Genomic DNA, 22369 nt, shown 5'->3' with positions numbered 1-22369 from the left:
TGATCAAGTTGTTCCCACAGTAGTCATGATTACTTCATTCTGAGGTGTCCTCTTTGCTGACTGCATCTGACCATCACAGCACATCAGATGCTGAGAGAAGAGATCTAGCCATATGTGGCATAACTCATAACTATGATCAGTACCCAGAAGTATTTACAACAGGAAATGCTCTGAATAAAACAACACTTTCCTCACCTGGAATGGTCAGAAGGAGTTTTAAGAGACTACTAGACAGGTATATGGAGGAATTTAAGGTGGAGGGTTATATGTGAGGCAGGGTTTAAGGGTCGTCACAACATTCTGGGCCGAAGGGCCTGTGCTGTGCTGTATTGTTCTATGTTCATGGTCCCAAAATGAATGAGTATCAGGGTTGGTGCTAGTTTGTAAACCATAGAACTACAAATTCTGGAAAATACTGGAAACTCTCAGCAGATCAGGCAACATCTACAGAGAGAAACAAAGGGAAGAACCTTCAAAAGAACTGGACACTGAGAATACAAGTTAATTTCATTTTGCAGAGCGGTGGCTAGGAAAGGGCTGCTGGAAACAGACAAGACAAAGATAATAACTCTGATAGGATGAGGTCAGGAGTTTTGATGGTTATGGTGCCATCTGGTTAATGGGCTAATGAGGGCAGTTAAAAAGAAAATGAACAAAAGAATATGTCAACACTTGGAAACGCAGAGTGCAGATCTTGTGTTGAAACCTAAAACCAAAAGGAGAAAGCTGGAAATGGCTGGCAAATTAAGCAGCTTCTACTTAAATTTTCCATTAAAAATTGCTTTGCCACTTCCTATTTAATGAGATGCTGAGAACAACAGAAAATAGATCCCCCCAAATTGGGAGAAGGACTAGAAGGTATGGCCTTTATCTTTTTTATAACTGGGCCCTATCTGGTCAAACAATTCATGATCAAAAGGGGACACGACCCTTAACAGTCCAGTGTTTTCGTTATTTCATGGACAATCACATTGTTCTATATTAAAGCTAATATCACCAGGTAATACATAGTCCAATCCAACTGTATGGCTTAATCATGACATAATATGTTCAAAAATAAGCTAGCCAACGTTCTGCAATACTTTTATTACTCTCTCCCACCATGACTTTGTTTATACTTGTTCTCCTTCATGGTATTTCCTTGCAGTCCTATGGTGAATGGTTACCAGCCTTCAACCAAGAAGAGCAGAGGTGGCCTTGGAACGAGCCATCAGATGGCTCTGGGTTTAGGTTTGATGAGGGTGGAATTAATGAGGGTAATACAATTGATGGAGTGTACATGGATTTCAGAAGACCTTTCATAAGGTTCCTCATAATGTGGTGATGATAGCATGAAGGTAAATTTGATTAAATAAAAGCCAAACAGAGGTTATGATGAATGGCTGTTTCTCAGTCAGGAGAAAATAAAATAGTTGTTTTCCCTTGTGGGTGGTGTTAAGGCCATTCCTTTTGTTCTATGCTGTGGCCTAGACTTGGGGGTAAAAAACTTAAAATCATGGCAAACAACATTAAGCTTGGGAGAATTGTTGACTCTGAGGAGGATAGTGACAGATTACTGCAGGATATACAGTAGATAGGCAGATGAAATTTAATGTGGAATAATATAAGGCGATGCATTTTGCAAGGAAGAATAAGAAAGAACAATATAAAGGATACTATTTTAAAATGGTGCAGAACCAGGGGGACCAAAAACATGCACAAGACATTGAAATGATCTAAATTTTACATTATAAGCTTGCTAGGTTATCAGAGAGGGTCCAGCAACTATAAACAAGAAGAGCTTTTGGGATGATGACTTTTGGTTGCAAGGATAGTTAGGAGGCTAGAATTCATTTTATTAGAGAAGAGAAGGCTCAGGGGAGAGTTAATTGAGATATGCACAATGATGAGAGATCTGCCCAGAGTGCATGTGAGTGGCTGTGCCCCTCGGTACAAGGCTCAAAGAACTGAGATCAGAGGTACAAAGTAAAGGGAAGAGCAATATGAGTGATGTGATTAAAAAAAATACACAGCATGTGGTCGAATTCTGCAGTGTATATATATATATAAAACATACATGATAATGGAGAACATGTTTTAAGACGACAGAGAAAGGGCCAAATGGGGAACTAATGAGTTGCACTGCTACTGAGGCACACGGGCAAGATGGGTTGAATGGCCTCCTTTGTGCAGTGGAAGCACCTGATGATTCTGTAAGACTGCACCGTATTGGCCTGGGCTTGCAGCTGGGACTCTTGATAGGTAGCAGCAAGGATCTGAGGAACAATTACACAGCAAATCTCTTGCAAGCTTTCTAATGCTCCAAGGATTTGATAATATTCATCCACCATTCTTCTGTAGTCTAACAGAACCACATCTGAACTGCTGTATAACCACACTCCAACAAGCTGATTCTAATACTATCCATGCTTCTTCCAGCGTCATTGTCTGACCACATACAGAAACTTAAACAAAATAGGTTCAGTGTTCACATCTGAGTTCAAAATTTGAAAAATGCCCCCGACACTCCAGAGCAAACTATCCAAGTTTGTCAAAACTGCCCTTATAGCGTATGTTTTCTAATCCAGGCTGTATTTAGTGATCCTCTACAAAGCCTTCACATTTTTCCTGTAATGTGGGGACCAGAACTGTGCACAGTACTCCAAAAAATATCACGGAAGATACCAGATGATTTTTTCAGATCTACAGTTCTGTGCAAATGCCTTAAGCACACATATACATATATGTAGAGAGAGAGCAAGTTTGTAAATCCGGTGGGTGCAAAGGTTGTTGGGAATGGTGAGGGTGGAGTAGTGCAGGATGGGTGTGGAGTAGGTGGCAGAGAAGGAGTGCCAGGGGAAGGGTGTGGTTCAGGTGCAGACACAAACAGCTCTGAGACATCAGGCCAGGTAATTTGATTTCAAACAATTGGTTTATTCATCATTACAGAATGTCTCTCTAGTGCTTCCTGCTCTGTCCCCTCTCCCATCGCCTTTCCCCAACAGTGATTCTCCTCTCCCTACCCCTTCCCATTCTCAGTCTACAACAGAGACCCACATTGGAACCAGGTTTATCATCCCTCACATATGTCATGAAATTAGCTATTTTTTTCTGGCAGCTGTACAGTGCAATACGAAAAATTACTGCAGTACTGTGTAGCTACGATTTATATATGTGCCTGAGACTTTTGCACAGTACTGTATAAAGAGTAAAAGAGGGGTGAGAGTGGATATTGGACTGCTGGAAAATGGTGGACCAACTTAATAAGTATTTTGCATCAGTCTTCACTGTGGAAGAGACTAGCAGTATGCTAGAAAATTCAAGGGTATCGGGGCAGAAGTGAGTGTAGTTATTATTACTAAGGAAAAGGTGCTTTGGAAGCTGAAAGGTCTGAAGGTATGGTAGATAAGTCACCTGGACCAGATGGACGACACCCCACTGTTCTGAAAGTAGTAGCTGAAGAGATTGTGGTGGCATTAGTGATGATCTTTCAAGAATCATTAGATTTTGGCCTGATTCCTGGAGGACTGGAAAACTGCAAATGTCACTCCACTCTTCAAGAAGGGAGGGAGGTAGAAGAAGGAAAATTTTAGGCCAGTTAGCCTAACTTCAGTGGTTGGGAAGATGTTGGAGTCCATTATAAAGGATGAGGTTTCGGGGTATTTGAATGCACATGATAAATTAGGCCAAAATCAGCATGGTTTCCGTATGTGGAAATCTTGCCTAACAAATCACTTAGAATTCCTTGAGGAAATAATAGGGAGGAAAGGCAAAGGATGATGTTTACTTGGATTTTCAGAAGGCTTTAAACAAAGTGCCACACATGAGGTTGCTTATAATGATAAAGGCCCATGGTATCACAGGAAAGATAATAACATGAATAGAACATTGATTGACTGGCAGGAGGCAAAGAGTTGGAATAAAGGGGTCTTGCCAGTGTTGTGCAGGGCTGAGTAGTGGGATTGCTTCTTTTCATGTAATCTGCCAGTAATTTGGATAATGGAATTGATGACTTTGTGGCCAAGTTTGCAGATGAAACAAAGATAGATGGAGGGGCAGATAGTGTTAAGGAATCAGTGAATCTGCAGAAGGACTTGGACAGATTGGGAGAGTAGGCAAAGAAGTGGCAGATGAAATACAGTGTAGGGAAGTGTATGGTCACGCACTTTGATAGAAGGAATAAAGGCATGGGGATAAAATTGAAAAATCCGAAGTGCAAAGGGATTTGGGAATCCTTGTGTAGGATCCCCTAAACTTTAACTTGCTGATTGAGTTGGTGGTAAGGAAGGCAAATGCAATGTTAGCATTCATTTCTAGAGGACTAGAATGAGCAACGATGTGATGCTGTGGCTTTATAAAGCATTGGTCAGACTACACAGAGTATTGTGAGCTGTATTGGGCCCCTTACCTAAGAAAAGATGCGTTGGCATTGGAGACGGTCCAGAAGAGGTTCACGAGAATGATTCCAGGAATGAAATGGTTGATGTATGAGGAGTGATGCCTCTGGGCCTGTACTTGCAAGCATTTAGAAGAATGAGGGAGGATCTCCTTGAAACATATTGTATATTGAACGGCCTAGACAGAATGGATGTGGAGAAGATATAGGTGAGTCTTTGACCAGAAGGCACAGCCTCAGTATAGAGGGACATCCATTTAGAACAGAGATAAGAATGAATTTCTGCAGTTAGAAGGTAGTGAATCTGTGGAATTCATTGCCACTGATGGCTGTGGAGGCCAAAACATTGAGTACTTTTAAAGCAAAGGTTGATAGGTTGTTGGTTAGTCAGAGCATCAAAAGTTACAGAGAGAAGGCAAGAGAATGGGGTTGAAAGGGTTAATAAAAAGTCATGTTGGAGTGGCAGAGCAGACAGGATGGGCTTCGTGGCCTAATTCTGCTCCAATGTCTTAAGGTCTTATATACTGCTGCATTCTTTGACAACCTCCTTACTATCAACAACTCCTCCAATGTTTGTGTTATGTGCAAACTTAAGAATTAGCCCACCTACCCTCCCATTCAAACCAGAAACACAGAGATTCTCACCATGAAGTTAGGACTGGTGATGATTGCATTTGATTGCACAATTTTTATTTCTACCTACTTTTCCTCGTCAAGTAAAAAGGTCTCTAGCTGTATTCAGCAACACCTGGGCACATTCATTGACATATGCACAACTCTTCATCTCACAATCTACCTCTTCATGGCCTTGCACCTTATTGTCTGCCTGCACTGGACTTTGCAACGGTAACACTTTATTCTGCACTCTGCTATTCTTTTCCCTTGTAAGTATATTCTTAACTTGCCTGTTGTAATGAAATGATCTGTATGGGTGGCATGTAACACAAGGTTTTTCACTGTACCTTAGTACATGTGGTAATAATAAACTAGTACAGTTCAATAACTTCATCCATAAATGCTTAACCACCTCTCCTTCTACATTAATTCAACAGCTTTATCAAGTCTATACCTTAGAATCACCATTAACAAGAAACTGAACTAAGTTTTTTGCATAAATGCAGTCATTTCTGGAGCAGGAGAAAGGCTGAATATCCTACAGCAAGGGCTTCACTTTTGATTGCTCAAGTTCTTTAGAATCTGAAACTCACGGATCAGAAGCATGATGGAATACATTATCCGATGGGATTATGGTCATCGCAGAGGTGGTGGTCTGGGGGGGCCTGTCCTGTCATTTACTTTGCAATCATTAAGCTTGTTCCTGCAATGTAACGATATTGAATCCATCATCCTAGCATTGAACTTTGCTGCTATTTGTATGTTTGAGCATGTGTCTGGAGAATATCTAGCTTACCACCACAAATACTCACCTTCCTTCCTTTCCACCAAGCTGTCCAGTGTATTGTTTGTGACCCTTCTTAATAGTCTCATGATAACAAGAAATTGGAGAGGAAATAAACCATATGACTCCTCAGGCATGCTCCACCATTCAAAAAGCTCATGACTAATCTAATGAATTCCTGTCCGGTTCTGGGGAAGGCTCTCGGCTAAAAACATTGACTTGTTTATTCCCCGACATAGGTGATGCCTGACTTGCTGAGTTCCTCCTGCGTTTTGTGTGTGTTGCTCAATGTTAACAGCATCTGCAGACTCTCTTGTGCTTATGACTAATCTAATATGAGGCAACTTTATTTCATGTCGTGCTCCCTTCAACTATTAATGATCTCCCATTGACAATGGAACAGAAACTTTTCTATAGAATACAAGTAAATTCTTAAATAGTCAAATATTCAAGAAATGCAGTGATGATGAAGAAATCCTGGTACTTAGTAAAAAACAAGTTAGATAATTTAATTAGAAATAAAGAGAGAGAAAGTTTAATACAAACTGGGATCAGTAATAGACTGTTGGGATAAGCTGGGATATGAGTAAATAAAATAATACAGTAATAATGGGTAAAATGATCAAACATTAACAGAATATTGTTAGCACAAGTGATGTTTATTGTTGTAATCTTTTGCACAACTCATGTACAACAACTTGCATTGTGATTTCTATTTTGTAACTAATCAAGTGATACCTATAATTCAGAACTCTTCATACGCTCCAGTATTTCTTCACGACTGATGTTGGTTATGAAGATAAGACCATGGTAGAACTGTAGATACTGAAGGGACAAGGAAGGAATTTTGAAGTGTCGTGGGCACAGTCATCCAAAACTGAACAGCAACTGCATATTTTCCATCAAACAGAAAATTGGCAGCTCTTCAATAGATAAGTTAGAAGTTAGGTGGCACCATCTGAACTTTCATATTGTATGGGTGAGAGTGAAGAGAAGGAAATAAAGCTGGTCATTTTACTGAGGGGAAACTTTTCAAAGTAAATTTAAATATCCAAAGCAAATAATATAAACTAATTAAGCCGCTCATAGACCGGTTGTCTAGAGCACTAAACCTAAAAACAATGAAGAAACTTAATCTGTGTAAATAAATTGGGTGGATACATACTTTGAATGAGTTTGTGATAATGAAAAAGTAGATTTAAAAAATATATTGGAATCACAAAGAGATGCAGGAATTTACTATGGCAAAAATAACAAAAAGAACTTCATCCTGAGGATGGTGGAGCATGTAATTTAATTGTGAGACAAAACATATTATTTTAATGGAGAAGATGCCAATAACATATATCATGACAGAAATGCAATAAACACCAGAAACTTTAAATAGCACTTCGAAATAACTTGTAGCTTTCAGTGTCCAGACAATAACTAAATAAAATATTAGAAACCTTAGTCATTACAGACAAGTACGTTATAAAACATTGGTTGAGCTTGGCCTGGGACACTGTAACCTTGCTTGAAAATATAGGAAAGTGTATTTGAAATAATCTTAGGAGTAACGGAGATAAAATATGAGGAAGCATTGGAGAAATATGAATATTGAAAGTAAGGGTAATGTGACAGTGGATTTAATTATATGTGATATATAGTTAAAGTGAGCTAAGAATATTAGTTTAAGATGTGTTGTATCATTAGCTCCAAAGGACATCCATTTAAATTTGCTTCATTACATTAAATGTATTTCTTTTAATGAGTGATTAACGTTTGAAATAAACTTCCCCTTAGGAGAACCGCTAATGTCTATTAGGTGAGTTCAAATTGCACTCAAGATAATAAATGTGAATACCTGTACCAAAAGTCCTGAAATCATTTGAGTGTTCCTCATGTTTTTCTGCCCTTAATTATTAATGCCAGGCAAAAGGGAAAGGTTGTACTTGTTAGACACTTTGCCTTTATTTCCCTAATTTATTTTAATTGCAATAAATTCCCTCAATGCTTCCACTAGAGTTGGTAACCTCCATTAGAGGACATTCCACCAGCTGCATGTTAGGTACTAACCTTTTCATTTGCTTTTGTTTCCTTTCTGATTTCCTGCCTGGGCCTGGATCCCATATTTGGTGTATTTACCCCTCTCAGGTGGTAAGTGTAGTTCTGCTTAGTGCATGATCTTTGAAGTTAATGCAGTCTTCCATCGCTCTCCATCTCATGAACATTCATCTTCTAAATTTCATCCCATTTAATTTAATTGAAAATGTAAAAGCAGACTCCTAATCTATGACAAAGTAGCTTGATAGTAAATGCATTTTTATTAATTAACAGCATAATTAAGTTTTCGTTCTGGCCATTGGTTTGGAAATGCAAGCTTAAGTCAATCACACAGGCATTCAGAAACCTATCCAGGCTAATTACATTGACTCTGATGTAACTCAGCAGTGGGGAAGAGCAAGTGCACAGAGGAATAGTAAATAAGTAACTAAAAATGGAGCATAAGTAAGGCTTGGTAATGTTAGACATGTTGAAAGCAAAATGGGAATTTTAATATTTACTTAACATTTCTGGTTTTAAGAGTCATATTAATATCAAATATTGTATAATGATCTCGAACATAATTAAAGATACTTTGAAAATACCTTAAGTTAAATGTCTAAAGGATCAACATTACTTCAATCATTTATGATTGCTTCTTATATGTAGAAAATTTTGATAGTAATAACTGTTACTTTTATGCAAGTCTTTTGCTTGCACAATTGAGATGTTTACTGGGGATTGTTGGAACATCTCGATCTGTGTGAATGCATTTGCTCTCGTACTTAATCCATGAGTCATAGAAATATTTATGATATATTGGCAGAAATTATACATTTTTGTCATTGTATGTTTTGTGTATCATTTCCACTTAAATAGCCATAAAATATTTAACATTTCAAGACATGTGTAGATAAGTTGATTTTTCTTGTTTCATTCCCACTATTATTCATTGTCATTCCTTTGCATGGTACATTCTAACTGGCATTCATTAATTTTCCTCTGAGTGCAACTTTATAAATTAATATTTTATACATACTTTGATTAACTGTCTTTATAGAAGATATTTATTTTTCCAATTCTTTAAACTTAAGTTAAAAAACTTAAATGTCACATGCTGACATTTGCTTTTAATATTTTTTCTGTTATCTTCTATAGCCATCCTAGTTCCCTTGTTTTTTCACTGTAACTTTTATCCAGTGTCACATAAAATTCCTGGCTGTAAGGTTGAGGATTGACACTTGAAGAAGTTTGTTTTATATATTTATTGCAATTATTTACTAGTGGGGAAAATAACAAACATTCTTATGAGATGTGAGTGTGTTATGTTACTTTGTCACACGTAATGATGACAATAAGCCATGAGGCAAGTCCAGAGGATTATTTCATCCGAACTGCATTAACTTTATAGCTCTAAAAATTCATGTAATTGGGATAATTGCATCCATTGGAAGATGGTATTTTATGAATTTTATAAATGTCCTCTCCAATTATCTTAATATATCTGTATATCACCAATATCTATGCAGAATGAAGAAATACATAATCATTTAACATTCTTTGTAATTATTGATTGTTTATGCAGAAGATCTGAAATATTATAACGATAGGGATTCAATATTTAGGAGACAGACAGGTGTTCCTTAAGTTGTCAACTCTCTCTGATGGTGCATTGCCCCCCCGATGATAGAATCACAAACAATTGAAAAAAATTTAATTTAAGGATGGTGAATGGCTCGAAATGTTGGCAGAAAAGAAGGATTATGTGCTTGCAGGTAAATTTTAAGGGAGGTGTAAAGTGGATCTTTCACAGTAGTAATCTCTAGTTTTCTCCAGTCTTCACTAGTGAAAATAGGAAATGAGATTTCACACAAGCGATTGTATGACTGAAGAATTGCTGTGCGACAGAGGGATTTGAGTCTCGTGCTAGGTAGTGTGTTACACTGTCCTACAAGCTAATCTTTATTTAAAGAAGTAATCTTTACCATATTCCATGAGTTCACAGTGAGTCCAGTTATTCACAAGTGTCCAAGATGTTCTCCACCATGGCATTCTGATCTGGAATTGCTTGATTATTTCCAACAGTTGTATTTTGGTGATATAGTGTATATCTTTTTATCATCCCTTTTATTTTTGTTTAAGATGATCCTGATTTCAACATTCAATACAATACAGTCCATACATCCAGAATTCCTGGAAACCCTAATGAATTTATTTTTGTTAGTAATCTTATTTATTTAAACTACTTCTTAACAAAAACTGCTGTGTTTTCAATATACAACTTTAGCATGTTTCTAATCAAATAATACATAATCATGTTTACTCTGCACAAAGTCTGCAATATACAGTGCCTATAAAAGGTGTTCACCCCCCTTGGAAGTATTTCATGTTTTTATTGTTATATTGTTATACAACATTAAATCATAGTGGATGTAATCTGGCTTTTGTGACACTGATGAACAGAAAATGATCCATTCATGTCAAAGTGAAAACAGATCTCTACCAAATGATCTAAAATAATTATAAATATAAAACACAATAATTGATTGCATAAGTATTTACCCCCTTCAAGTCAGTGTTTAATAGATGCACCTTTGGCAGCAATTACAGCCTTGAGACTGTGTGGATAGATCTCTGTCAGCTTTGCACATCTGGACACTGTAATTTTTCTTTGCAAAACTGCTCAAGCACAGTAAAGACAGCACGGGGATTGTGAGTGAACAGCACTTTTCAAGTCCAGCCACAAATTCTCAATCAGATTGATGTCTGGGCTCTGATTTGGCCACTCCAGGATGTTAACTTATTTGTTTTTAAGCCATTCCTGTGTAGCTTTGGCTTTATGCTTGAGGTCATATTCTTCTGGAAAACAAATCTTCTCCAAAGTCAAAGTTCTCTTGCAGACTGCATCAGGTTTTCCTCCAGGATTTCCCTGTATTTTGCTACATTCATTTTACCCTCTACCTTCACAAGCCTTCCAAGGCCTGCTGCAGTGAAGCACCCCCACAACATGATGCAGTCACCACAGTGCTTCATGGTAGGGATGGTGTATTTTTGATGATGTGCGGTGTTTAGCTTACACTAAACATAGTGTTTAGTCTGATGGCCAAAGAGCACAATTTTGATTCCAGTTGACTTCGGAGTCTCCCACATGCCTTCTGGCAAACTCTAGCTGAGATTTCATGTGAGTGTTTTTCAACAGTGGATTTTTCTTTGCCACTCTCCCATGAAGCTGCGACTGGTGAAGCTTCTGAGCAACAGTTGTTGTATGTGCAGTCTCTCCCATCTCAGCCACTGAATTTGTAATTCCTTCAGAGTTGTCATAGGCCTGTTGGTGGCCTTCCTCGCTAGTGCAATTCTTGCACGGTCACTCAGTTTTTGAGGACGGCCTGCTATAGGCAAATTTACAGTGGTGCCATATTCTTTCCATTTCTTGATGATTGACTTAACTCTACTGTAAAGGATATTCAGAGACTTAGAAAATTTCTTCTTTCCATCTCCTGACTTGTGCTTTTCAATATCCATTTTGCGAAGTTGCTTGGAATGTTCTTTTGTCTTCATGGCATAATTTTTGCCAGGATACTGACTCACCAGCAGTTGAACCCACCAGATACAGGTGCATTTTACTACAAACAATTGAAACACCTTGAACGTACACAAGTCTCCAAAAACAGATCCCCTTTTAACTAATTATGTAACTTCTAAACCAATTGGCTGCACCAGTGACGATTTGGTGCACCATATGAAAGGGGGTGAATACTTATGCAATCAAATATTTTGTATTTTATATCTGTAATTAATGTCGATCACTTCGTAGGGATCTGTTTTGACTTTGACATGAAAGAGTCTTTTTCAGTTGATCAGTGTCAAAAAAGCCAAATTAAATTCATTGTAATTCAATGTTGTAAAACAATAAAACATGCAGACTTTTGGGGGGGGGGTGGTGGGGTGAATACTTTTTATAGGTACTGTGTATCCATTGGTGAACAATTCCCCCAAATCTGGTCTTATTTGGCTGCCATTCATTTTTCCCTCTTTGGCTATGATATTCTTCTGCCTTGTAGTTACATTGCATCCTGTTAGGTTATTGACACCTCAGATTCCCAAAGCACTTCTGCAGTCTTCCTGTGCCTCTACTATATAACACCTTTCTCAGCTTTCACCTCATGAGATCTAGGTTGTGATAACAGTCTGGTGACTATAGCTTTCTGCCATTTTTTTGCTGGTGTTGTTTTCGAGTTCTTACCTCAAGAAATGGCATCTACTTAGCTGTCCTTTTATACCAGAAAGCTTGATTTTCTTTCTTTTTCTTCTTATGTCAGCTTTTCTTTATTATGAACATTGGCTTCACCATCTTGAAAGCATTGGCAGTTTTGTCCTGGTCAGAGGTTTATCAGTTTCTAAGCTGGAGTAGAAGTGAACACAGGCATTGAGGTTTATTTTTTATATTCCCAAAGATATGTATTGTATCAATTTATTTTTGCCTATCTCAAAATAATTTAGCTGTTTTTCCATTGAGTTCTGGATAATACAGTTGACAGTATTGTGCAAATGAATTCCCACTTAATCACAAACTTAGCTAACTCATTTGCACCAAAGTGCACGTGTGCGTGCGTGCATGTGTGTTTGTGTGTGTGTGCGCGCGCACTTGTATGTGCATGGGTTTATCTATTAATATTTTATGTGGTATCTCATTATCTGGCAGACAATGTTAAACATGAGAACTGTTGCTATCTGTGTTCAGTGTTTATCCAACACATCATGTGCAAGCAAAAGCTTTAAACAATGGAAAAAAGTTACATAATTAAAGAATCAGAAAATATTTTTAAAGTTAACATCAGACATTAAAACAATTCAGGGTAATGATTTAGTTAAGCATTAATTAAAATAATATAGAAACTCATTTACCCTCACATACCTATTTAGTGAAGACACAAATAAATTCATGGCACCATACTAGATATTGCTGACGTAAAGCTAGGGAGCCAAATAGGAAGTGCATCCAGGCTACCAGCTTAGATAATTGTAGAATGGCCTTGGACACAAGGGCAGCTGTGAGGATAGTTCAACATGTCAGATGCACCCATATCTGATCAGCAGCAAGTCCTAAACCAATGCACCAGTGTGTAGATGCAGAAGTATCAAATGGACTGCTATGCACTGTAGCTCATTCCCAGTTCTGTCAGAGGTGCATTTGGCATCCATCAATGTAATCTGGCCTGGTGGGCTCTTCTCAGCTGAAATGTCATGTCTCAGTGTCAGCCATACCTTTATGTACATATGCTATTTATCTGCCATTTTGCTTCATAGCTACTCCAAAACCCTTTTCTCAGGCGCCTATTTTTAATATAAGTATTATTTTCTGTTACTGGAGCTCTGTGTGACCACATGTTGGTCTTTGCTTGTCAGTGTTCCTTTCAGGTACTGCACCTGTCTCAGTTGGGGCAGGAATTTCCTTAACTAGTTGACAGATTCTAGGACTAAGGCTAAATCTGCCAATTAGGGATTGCTATCAATCTGCCTTCAGTTTTGCTGGTTTTGGTTTGAGCCATTCTGAGGAGATCACGTGAATGGAGCCTCTTTTTAATTTACACTATATGCTTTTCTCTCTATCAGCTCAAAAAGGTTCCCATCTTTTTTTCATAGAAATAAATAGAATTATGTACTTCTTTGGCCTCTCACAAATGTAGCACTGGTCAATAAGATCATGACTCATACTCTGTATCATATTTCTTTTGTGTCTTCTGTATCTAAAAATATATCTCCTCCTTGACCTCCACCGCCTTTACCGGTAGAGATTCTCACAGATTTACCAACAGTTCAGTGAAGAAATTTCTCTTCTTAGTGCTAGATGTCTTGTCCCATATTTTAACTGTGACCTAGGACTGTAGCCTATCCCTTCCACTCAGTATCGGGCTAGTTGGTACACAATTTCCATCCTTTTTTAAAGAGCTGGCTGTTACTTAGTAAGGTCACAGTCCATCTCTACCTCTGCACATTCTGCCCTTGTCCAATGATAAAACATTGCATCTTCTATAATCTCTGTTCCACTAAGTCCTTCAAGCATCAGATTCAACCTCAACTGTAATGTTATGTGCTGTAGTACTGATTTCAAATGGCATTGTTGGCCACCAGTATCCCTCAAGGGTTGTACAAAAGGCAATTTGAAACAATCTTCTACATTTGAACAGCACCAGCGAAAATCTTTGGAGCTTAACACAAGCCTTTACTTGGACTTTGAGAAGAGCTGTTCAAGTTGGTCCTTGTCAACTCATGGTTCCGCTCTTATAGAAGAGGTTGATAGAATCATTTTTACATGCATATTCTGAGTGCAACTGCTCTGATTATCTAAAGCATTCTTCATGTTGTGCAGTCCTTATTTCATGAGTAGTGTTATGAACAAGATACGGTATAATGGGCTAGATCTTCTGAAGCTCTCATAACAGTGAACACTACACAGGATGTTTTCTTTGAAAGATTGGTGAGATAGCATAGGTGCCTAAATATTCATTATTCGTTGCTCCCTTTGATGCAGCAGAGCTTCTGCTGAGACATCTAGCTTTCCCTAGATATATTAAATGTCAATTGTCAGACAGTTAACAATTGATGTTGTTTGGCATATGGTACCAGGATCCCCTAGAACAGGGGTTCTAGACCTGGTGTCCTCGGACCCCTCCATTAATGGTAAGGCTCCATGGCGTAAAAAAGCTTGGGAACCCCTGCCCTAGAAGGTTTTTATTGTCATTTAAAGATACAACATGGTAACAAGCCCTTCTGGCTCAATGAGCTCACACCACCCAATTACACCCAGGTGGTCAGTATGTCTTTGAAATTTGGGAGGATAACGGAGCACCCAGACAAAATGCACACAATCACAGGGAGAATGTACAAACTCTTTACAGAGAGCTACACGAAGTGAGTCCAGGTCACTGGTGCTGTAAAGCAAATCGCAACGTGCTACGCTACCATGCTGCCCAGGTATTAAACAGGAAGACCTACTTTCAGAGCTGGGCCACTGCCAGCTGATGTGGAAAAGCAACCAGACAGAACAAAGAAGCACTGAAGTTCGGAAACTTATCGACCTCAGTCCTTCAACTGATCTCAAGCCATTTCTTGCTCTCGTGATCTTAAGCTTACCCCAGCCTGCTCAATCTTACCTGGCCAGCCATCCCAATCGTAAGCGATCCATAGCCTCCTAATAACATTATGAAGTGATTATCTAATTCATGCCTTAGCTCGGTGATTGGCATTACTTCATGGGCTCAGTGACCTCTGCAGTGCTGTACGGTTCGATCTTCTATAAGTTTATTTATTTGCATTAATAGATCACAAAATTTTAATACCCTTTTGAATTAAATACTATATTTTTCTAATTTTCATCTCATGTTTCTACTTCATATTTTCAAATCATCAGCTGATAATACTGTAGGTCTGAGAAAATAAAATGAAGTGAGGCATTTTATATTCAAGAAAAACTAATACATTTAATCCAAAATCTGAACACTAAAGCACGCTAAATACCCTTTACGTAACTACGTCATCAAGTTAGACCAGCCTCTTAAAGTGAAACCCCATTTCAATGCTGGTGGTTGTGAATTATATACGTTTCCACCAATTATGTTGCCCTACAGTAATACTGTTCAGAAGGACAAAGTCTTAAAGTTTACTTACAGTATGATCCCAGAATTACGAGATTCTCTGAAAATACATGGGGACATTGCCCTCAAATCCACAGGCAGGAAATCAGGTCTCTATTGATTTCAGGTTGTATTGTAGGACAGATATTTACATTTCAATAAGTGCACTTAATATCAGAGAAATGTATACAATATACATCCTGAAATTCTTTTTCTTTGCAAACATCCATGAAACCAGAAGAGTGCCCCAAAGAATGAATGGCAGTTAAATGTTAGACCTTGAAAGCTCCCCCCCCAGCTCCCCTTCCATGCATAAGCAGCAACAAAGCAATGCCCCCCTCCCCCACCAGCAAAAAAAGCATCAGCACTCCCCCCCATCAAGCACTCAAGTGTGCAGCAAAGCATCAACAAAGACACAGACTTGCAGTACCCCAAAGACTACTCGTTCACCCAGTAATTCAACATACCACAGGCTCTCTCTCTCCCTAATAAGGGAAAAAGAGGTGTCCCCATTTAGGAAATAAAGGAAGAAGTATATTTTGCTATACTTTAATGATCTTGTTAATAACTTCATGTTTTAATTGACTTTATTTTTAAGAGGTTTTTTATTTAATGATATTATTTACTTAAATTTTAATAGATTTTAAATGACACTGAATATAAGAGATAGTGCGTTGGCTGAGGCGCTGTTACCATCTGGGGTGCAGACAGTCTACAAGATAGGCCCAGGTAAGATGGAGATGTGGGTAGAGCAGGGGCAGTGATCCCAGTGGGGGGGCAAGTGGGGAGTCCAGTCTAGCTTCCAAGACTTCCAAAATTTTATAAGCTACTCTTAGATGAGTGTTTAGCTTCCTCTGAACTTTTGGAGTCTCTTGTCTCTTGTGACACGTTTTCAATGTTTGAATTCTGTGTTTTTTTCATGACTGTAATATATTTTCTACAGTGATGTTTAACTGAATATAGCTGTCCAAAACAGCATTTATAATTTTTGAAGTACCAATTTTACTTTTATTTTCAATGTCTCTATATAAACTGCTTTGGATCAGGAGTTTGGATAAAGAATTTTTCAACCTCTTTAAAGATCTATTTATTTCTACATCACATTTTCCATTTGTCATGGAGTATCTCATGATTTTACTCAGCTTCATACTGTAGACAATTTTAAGGAAGTATGCTTTGTGCTTGTATCCATTTAATGAGAGTGTCTTCCAAGTTGATCCCTGGTCATTTATTTAATTGTCCCTGAATGAGAATTCACTGTTTATTATTCTACTTCATGCTTTCTTAACAAACCTTCAGCAACATGTTCTACTTATCTTGGAATTTGATGTTCATGACATCCTATATTTCTTGTGTTTTCATTTGCTTTCTGAAAGTGCAGTTTTGTCTTATACTTTAATAATTTCCATCATGAATTTATCTGAAAGTCAAACATATTCTTTATTCATTCTTGATGTCTGCTCAAATGAGCTAAAGCTAAAATGAGAGAAGTGAGCCAATATATTCGCTGACATATTCGCTGAAGTCTTTTGATGGCAATTTTCATTTATCTAATTAAACTGTAGCTTTTTGCCTTAATACCAGTCTATTTTTTATTACTTATTGCCATCCAGTCTAGAATCCATGCACAATTACAATGATTGAATCAGTTCATCCGAAATTTCCCTTTATACTGAAAGCCTTTCATAAATGGTTTTACTTTTAGTGTTATAATTTTGTCTTTAGTCATGCTTCTAATGCTTCATCTTTGAGTTTCCATTCCTTATTTCATTGCTAGGATTATATAGTTCTCATCCATGTCTTAGCTGCCAGAGCTATAGGAATGTGTTTTCTCAGGCAGTTGGTCCTATTATAAGCCAGTTTTATTCATAATGCTTCAGGCAATTTTCTAAGGCCATGTTGATGGAATTTCATATTAAACAGTACTTTTATTCCAATCCAGTTTGTTCTTTTCATCCCTTTATTTTTTTGTAATAAATCACAAGCTCCAGGGTAATTATTTCCTTTTGTTTTGAGGTTTGTAATCGCATAGATTTTAATTTTACTGTAAGCGCTTTTGTTTTAAAATATACATTTCATTATTGTGCTTAATGTCTACCTTAAAGTATCTTAATTTTCATTTTGCTGGTTTCAAATATTAGTTTCATTGTTTTATGTAATTAAAGTGAATTTTATTATGTCTATATATTGCAGAATATTGGGAAAAAGATGTCATGTCAGCAGTTTATTTCTAATCTGGATGGCCTTAATGATGGGAAGGATTTTCCAAAAGATTTATTGAAGGTATTGTTCACAGGAATAAAATAGTGATTGTTATTACCAAACAATATGCACTTTCAAGAACCTAAATATTGTGACACCCATGTTCCATATAAAATGATTGATTACTCGTGTTACTACAGTGCAATGAAAGATATGCCAAGTTAGAAAACGACTGTGAAATGATGCAAAAAATGTACTGTGCAATGGAATGGCAAGACTTGCTGTATTTAATGAGTTCACTTTTTAACAATTATTTATGAACTATGGGTTTCCAGTAGAGATTGAAACTTTTCCTCACTAGAAGAATTAGCCTCACCCACTGTGATTCGCTCCTTAATGTTGTTTACAAGTGCATTATAATTCATTGCTGAGAACTTAATGGTGGGGAATCATGACCCAGTTGCCTGTTTGGTATAAGAACAGTTTTAAAGTCTGGTGGTCCTAGCATGGATGCTACGTACCCTCCTCCCTGACAGGAGTGGGACTAACAGTCCATGAATAGGGTGGGTGGGATTCTTCATGATGTTACTGGCCTTTTTCTGGCACCTTTCTGATTATATGTCCTTAATGGTCGTACGCTGATGCTGGTGATGTGTTGGGCAGTTTTGACTACCCATTACAGATCCTTCTTGTCCACTGTAGTGCAGTTTCCATACCATGCAGTGACGCAGCTTGTTATGACGTGAGTATAGATGTGCATGGTCCAGCTCTTTTCAGCTTCCTCGGGTGAGCATTCCTGATTACGTAGAATGTGTTCTGGGACAATGAGATGTGCCCTCCCAGGCTTGCAATTTCCACTGCTCCGCTGCAGATGTAAAGAGGGTTGTGAGTGGTGTGCATTCTAAAGTCAATAACCACCTCTTTTATCCTGTTGATATTTAGGCACAGGTTATTATGTAATTATTATTATTAAAACTATGCTGTAATTGTCATTAATTTTAAACTTAAAACTGACTCTAACTTAAGTCTGGTTGAAATATACATTTGAAAATGCCAAAGTTGAAAACAAAAGTTAATAGGAGTCTAGAAAGCTGAAGAACTGGCATTGTACAGCACAGTAAATATTTTGGAAGCAGTTAGGTTGCAGGCTGAATTTCACATTCTTCAAGCAATCGCTGAGTTAAGTGCTCATATTGCTTGGCCAAAAGAATTGTCTTACTAAATATATTTATCTTGTAAAAATTTTCCATGGTGGCTTTGATAGTTGATTGCAATTTCATTCTTGCATTACACTTAAGATAGGCATCATTATCATATATTTTTTGAACAAGGAATTTTATAATTTTGTTGCTTACCATATGATTGAAGCTGAATTTAAAAAAATGAAAATGGAAAACCTATTCAGAATTTTAATTTAAAGAGTTTAATTAAACCTTGAGCTAATATTAAGTTCAGTTGCGATGATAACAGGGATGCGATATTGATTTACACATTTAAACAGGGAGTTCATTTTTAGCTAAACTTAAAAATTGAATGGACAGGCTTTATGCAGTATGTCAATATTACATATGAGGCGTGACTGACAGAATATTGATAGATAAATGATGTAAAGTAGTGGATGGACTGTGTGGGGGAGGTTGGCGTTGCTGCTTGGAAAAACAATTGAAGGAGCTGTCATTAACTTCATTGCCATGCCAACTTCCTGTGTTCCTTATACAGGGACACCAGATATTTCTGAACACCAAACATAGACGGGTCTCACATCATTTTAATACTTTGTTTTTGTATTCTTCTTGTGAAAATAAATTGCCTTGCACATCCACACATCACATACCATTTTCCTCCCCTATTGCTGCCCATTCACTTAATCCAGGGGCTCCCAACCCCTCAGTTAATGGTAAGACTCATTGGCATGAAAATAGTTTGGGAACCCCTGACATAATCTCTTGAAGTCTTCTCATTGTGCATGTGTATCTTCTATATAACTTCTGACCTACCTATCTTTTTATCATCAACAGACCTAATACATTACACTTGATCCCTTCATCCAAATCACAAATATAAAATATAAACAACCAAGACTTAAGCAGTTCTACTTAAGGTACCTGAGTAGATTTAATTTGGTAGCTCTCATTTTCTGTCATTTGACCAGTCCTGTAACCTTGCTGTTACACTGAAACCCATGTGCTCTTTTCCTCATCTAGTACCCCTCTTTTGCTTCTGTCAAATGTTATTTGTACAACAAGAGACACGACATCCACTGGTTCCCTTTTATCTACACTGCTTGGGACAACCACAAAGAACTCTAATAATATAGTCAACACAATTTCTCATTCACTAGTTATGCTTTCTATGTTTCTGAGTGTTGTGTTGTCATTTACTTAATATTGAATTCCAGCATGTGCCCACTGACTTGTTTAGCTAATTAGCCTATTGTTCCTGTTTTCTCCCTCATCCTCTTCTTGAATAACAATATAACATCTGTGTTTTTCTAATCCGCTGGGATCTTCATAGGATCAAAGCTAATCTATGATTATTGCCATGTCTTTTAGTACCCTCTGTTACACAGTTATCTATTTATAACTGCAAGAGGTGCAAGTATGATCTCTGGAAAGCCATCTCACTGGCGAGGAGATTCTGGACAAAACTTAACCATAAGGCATAGGAGCAGAATTAGGCCATTTACTCCATTGAGTCTGCTCCGCCATTCAGTCATGGCTGATCCTTTTTTCTCCCCCTCCTCTGCCCCACTCCCCGGCCTTCTCCCCATAACCTTTGATGAAGTGGCCAAGCAAGAATCTATCAATCTTCATCTTAAATTCTCCCAAAGACCTGGCCTCTACAGCTGCCTGTGGCAACAAATATCACAAATTCACTACCATCTGGTTAAAAAACTTCTCAGCATCTCTGTTCTAAATGAATGCCCCTCTATCCTGAGTGCCATTTTGTCCTAGACTACCCCACCATGGGAAACAACCTTTCCACATCTACTCTGTCTAGGCCTTTAAATATTCATAAAATTTTAAAGAAACATAGAAAACCTACAGCACAAAGCAGGCCCTTTGGCACACAAGGCTGCTGAACATGGCGCCACCCTAGAAATTACTAGGCTTACCTGGAGCCCTCTATTTTTCTAAGCTCCATGTACCTATCCAAAAGCCTCTTAAAAGACCTTATCATATCCGCCTCCACCACCTTTGCCGGCAACCCTTTCCACGCACTCACCATTCTCTGAGTAAAAAACTTACCCCTGACATATCCTCTGTACCTACTCCCCAGCACCTTAAACCTGCGTCCTCTTGTGGCAACCATTTCAGCCCTGGGAAAAAAGCCTCTGACTATCCACATGATCAATGCCTCTCATTATCTTATACACCTCTATCAGGTCACCTCTCATCCTCCGTCACTACAAGGAGAAAAGGCCGAGTTCTCTCAACCTACCCTCATAAGACATGCTCTCCAATCCAGGCAACATCCTTGTAAATCTGGTCTGCACCATTTCTATGGCTTCCACATCCTTCCTGTAGTGAGGCGACCAAAACTGACCATGGTACTCCAAGTGGGGTCTGACCAGGGTCTTATATATCTACATCATTACCTCTCGGCTGCTAAATTCAATTCCACGATTGATGAAGACCAATGTACAGTACACCTTCCTAACCGCTGAGTCAACCTGCGCAGCTGCTTTGAGCATTCTATGGACTCAGACCCCAAGATCCCTCCGATCTTCCACACTGCCAAGAGTCTTACCATTAATACTATATTCTGCCAGTATATTTGACCTACCAAAATGAACCACTTCACATTTATCTGGGTTGAACTCCATCTGTCACTTCTTAGCCAAGTTTGGCATCCTATCAATGTCCCGCTGTAACCTCTGACAGCCCTCCATACTATCCACAACACCTCCAACTGTAGTGTCATCAGCAAACTTACTAACCCATCCCTCCACTTCCTCATCCAGGTCATTTATAAAAATCACAGAGTCAGGGTCCCAGAATAGACCCCTGAGGCACACCACTGGTCACCGACCTCCATGCAGAATATGACTCGTCTACAACCACTCTTTCCCTTCTGTGGGTAAGCCAGTGCTCAATCCACAAAGCAGTGTCCCCTTGGATCACATGCCTCCTTACTTTCTGAATAAGCCTTGCATGGGGTATCTTATCAAGTGCCTTGTTAATATCCATATATACTACATTTACTGCTCTTCCTTCATCAATATGTTTAGTCAATGATATTCCCCCTCATCCTTCTGAATTCCACCACTTACAGACCCAGAGCTATCAAACGTTCCTCGTATTATAACCCTTTCATTCCCAGAATCATTCTTGCTAACCTCCTCTGAACCCTCTCTAATGGCGACACATCTTTTCTTAAATAAGGAGCCCAAAACTGTTCACAATACTCAAGGTGAGGCTTCAACAATGCCTTATAAAGCCTCAACACCACATCCCTGCTCTTGTATTCTAGACCTCTTGAAATGAATGCTAACATTGCATTTACCTTCCTCACCACAATTCAACCTGCAAGTTAATCTTAAGGGGTGTTCTGCACAATGATTCCCAAGTCCCTTTGCATCTCAGATTTTTGAATTTTCTCCCCATTTAAAAAATAGTTTGCACATTTATTTCTTCTACCAAAGTACATGACCATGCATTTTCCCACATTGTATTTCACTTGTCACATTCTTGCCCATTCTCCTATCTAAGTCCTTCTGCAGCTTGCTTGTTT

At 38.2% G+C, this 22369-nt stretch overlaps 1 protein-coding gene across 1 annotated transcript in view; it reads left to right on the top strand.

Annotated features, from left to right (window-relative positions):
- The window catches only part of LOC140739344 (PH and SEC7 domain-containing protein 2-like), a 168120-nt gene that overhangs the window by 85448 nt on the left and 60303 nt on the right, over positions 1–22369 (top strand). The window contains exon 8 of the mRNA XM_073067559.1: positions 17627–17716. Within this exon, the coding sequence (XP_072923660.1) occupies positions 17627–17716 (90 nt within the window). The remainder of the gene's footprint in view (positions 1–17626; positions 17717–22369) is intronic.

The sequence above is a fragment of the Hemitrygon akajei genome, chromosome 15, assembly GCF_048418815.1.
Source record: "Hemitrygon akajei chromosome 15, sHemAka1.3, whole genome shotgun sequence".
In the NCBI taxonomy this organism is placed as follows: domain Eukaryota; kingdom Metazoa; phylum Chordata; class Chondrichthyes; order Myliobatiformes; family Dasyatidae; genus Hemitrygon; species Hemitrygon akajei.
The sequence above is the reverse complement of the archived record's forward strand: the minus strand, read 5'-3'. Positions and strand labels throughout refer to the sequence as shown.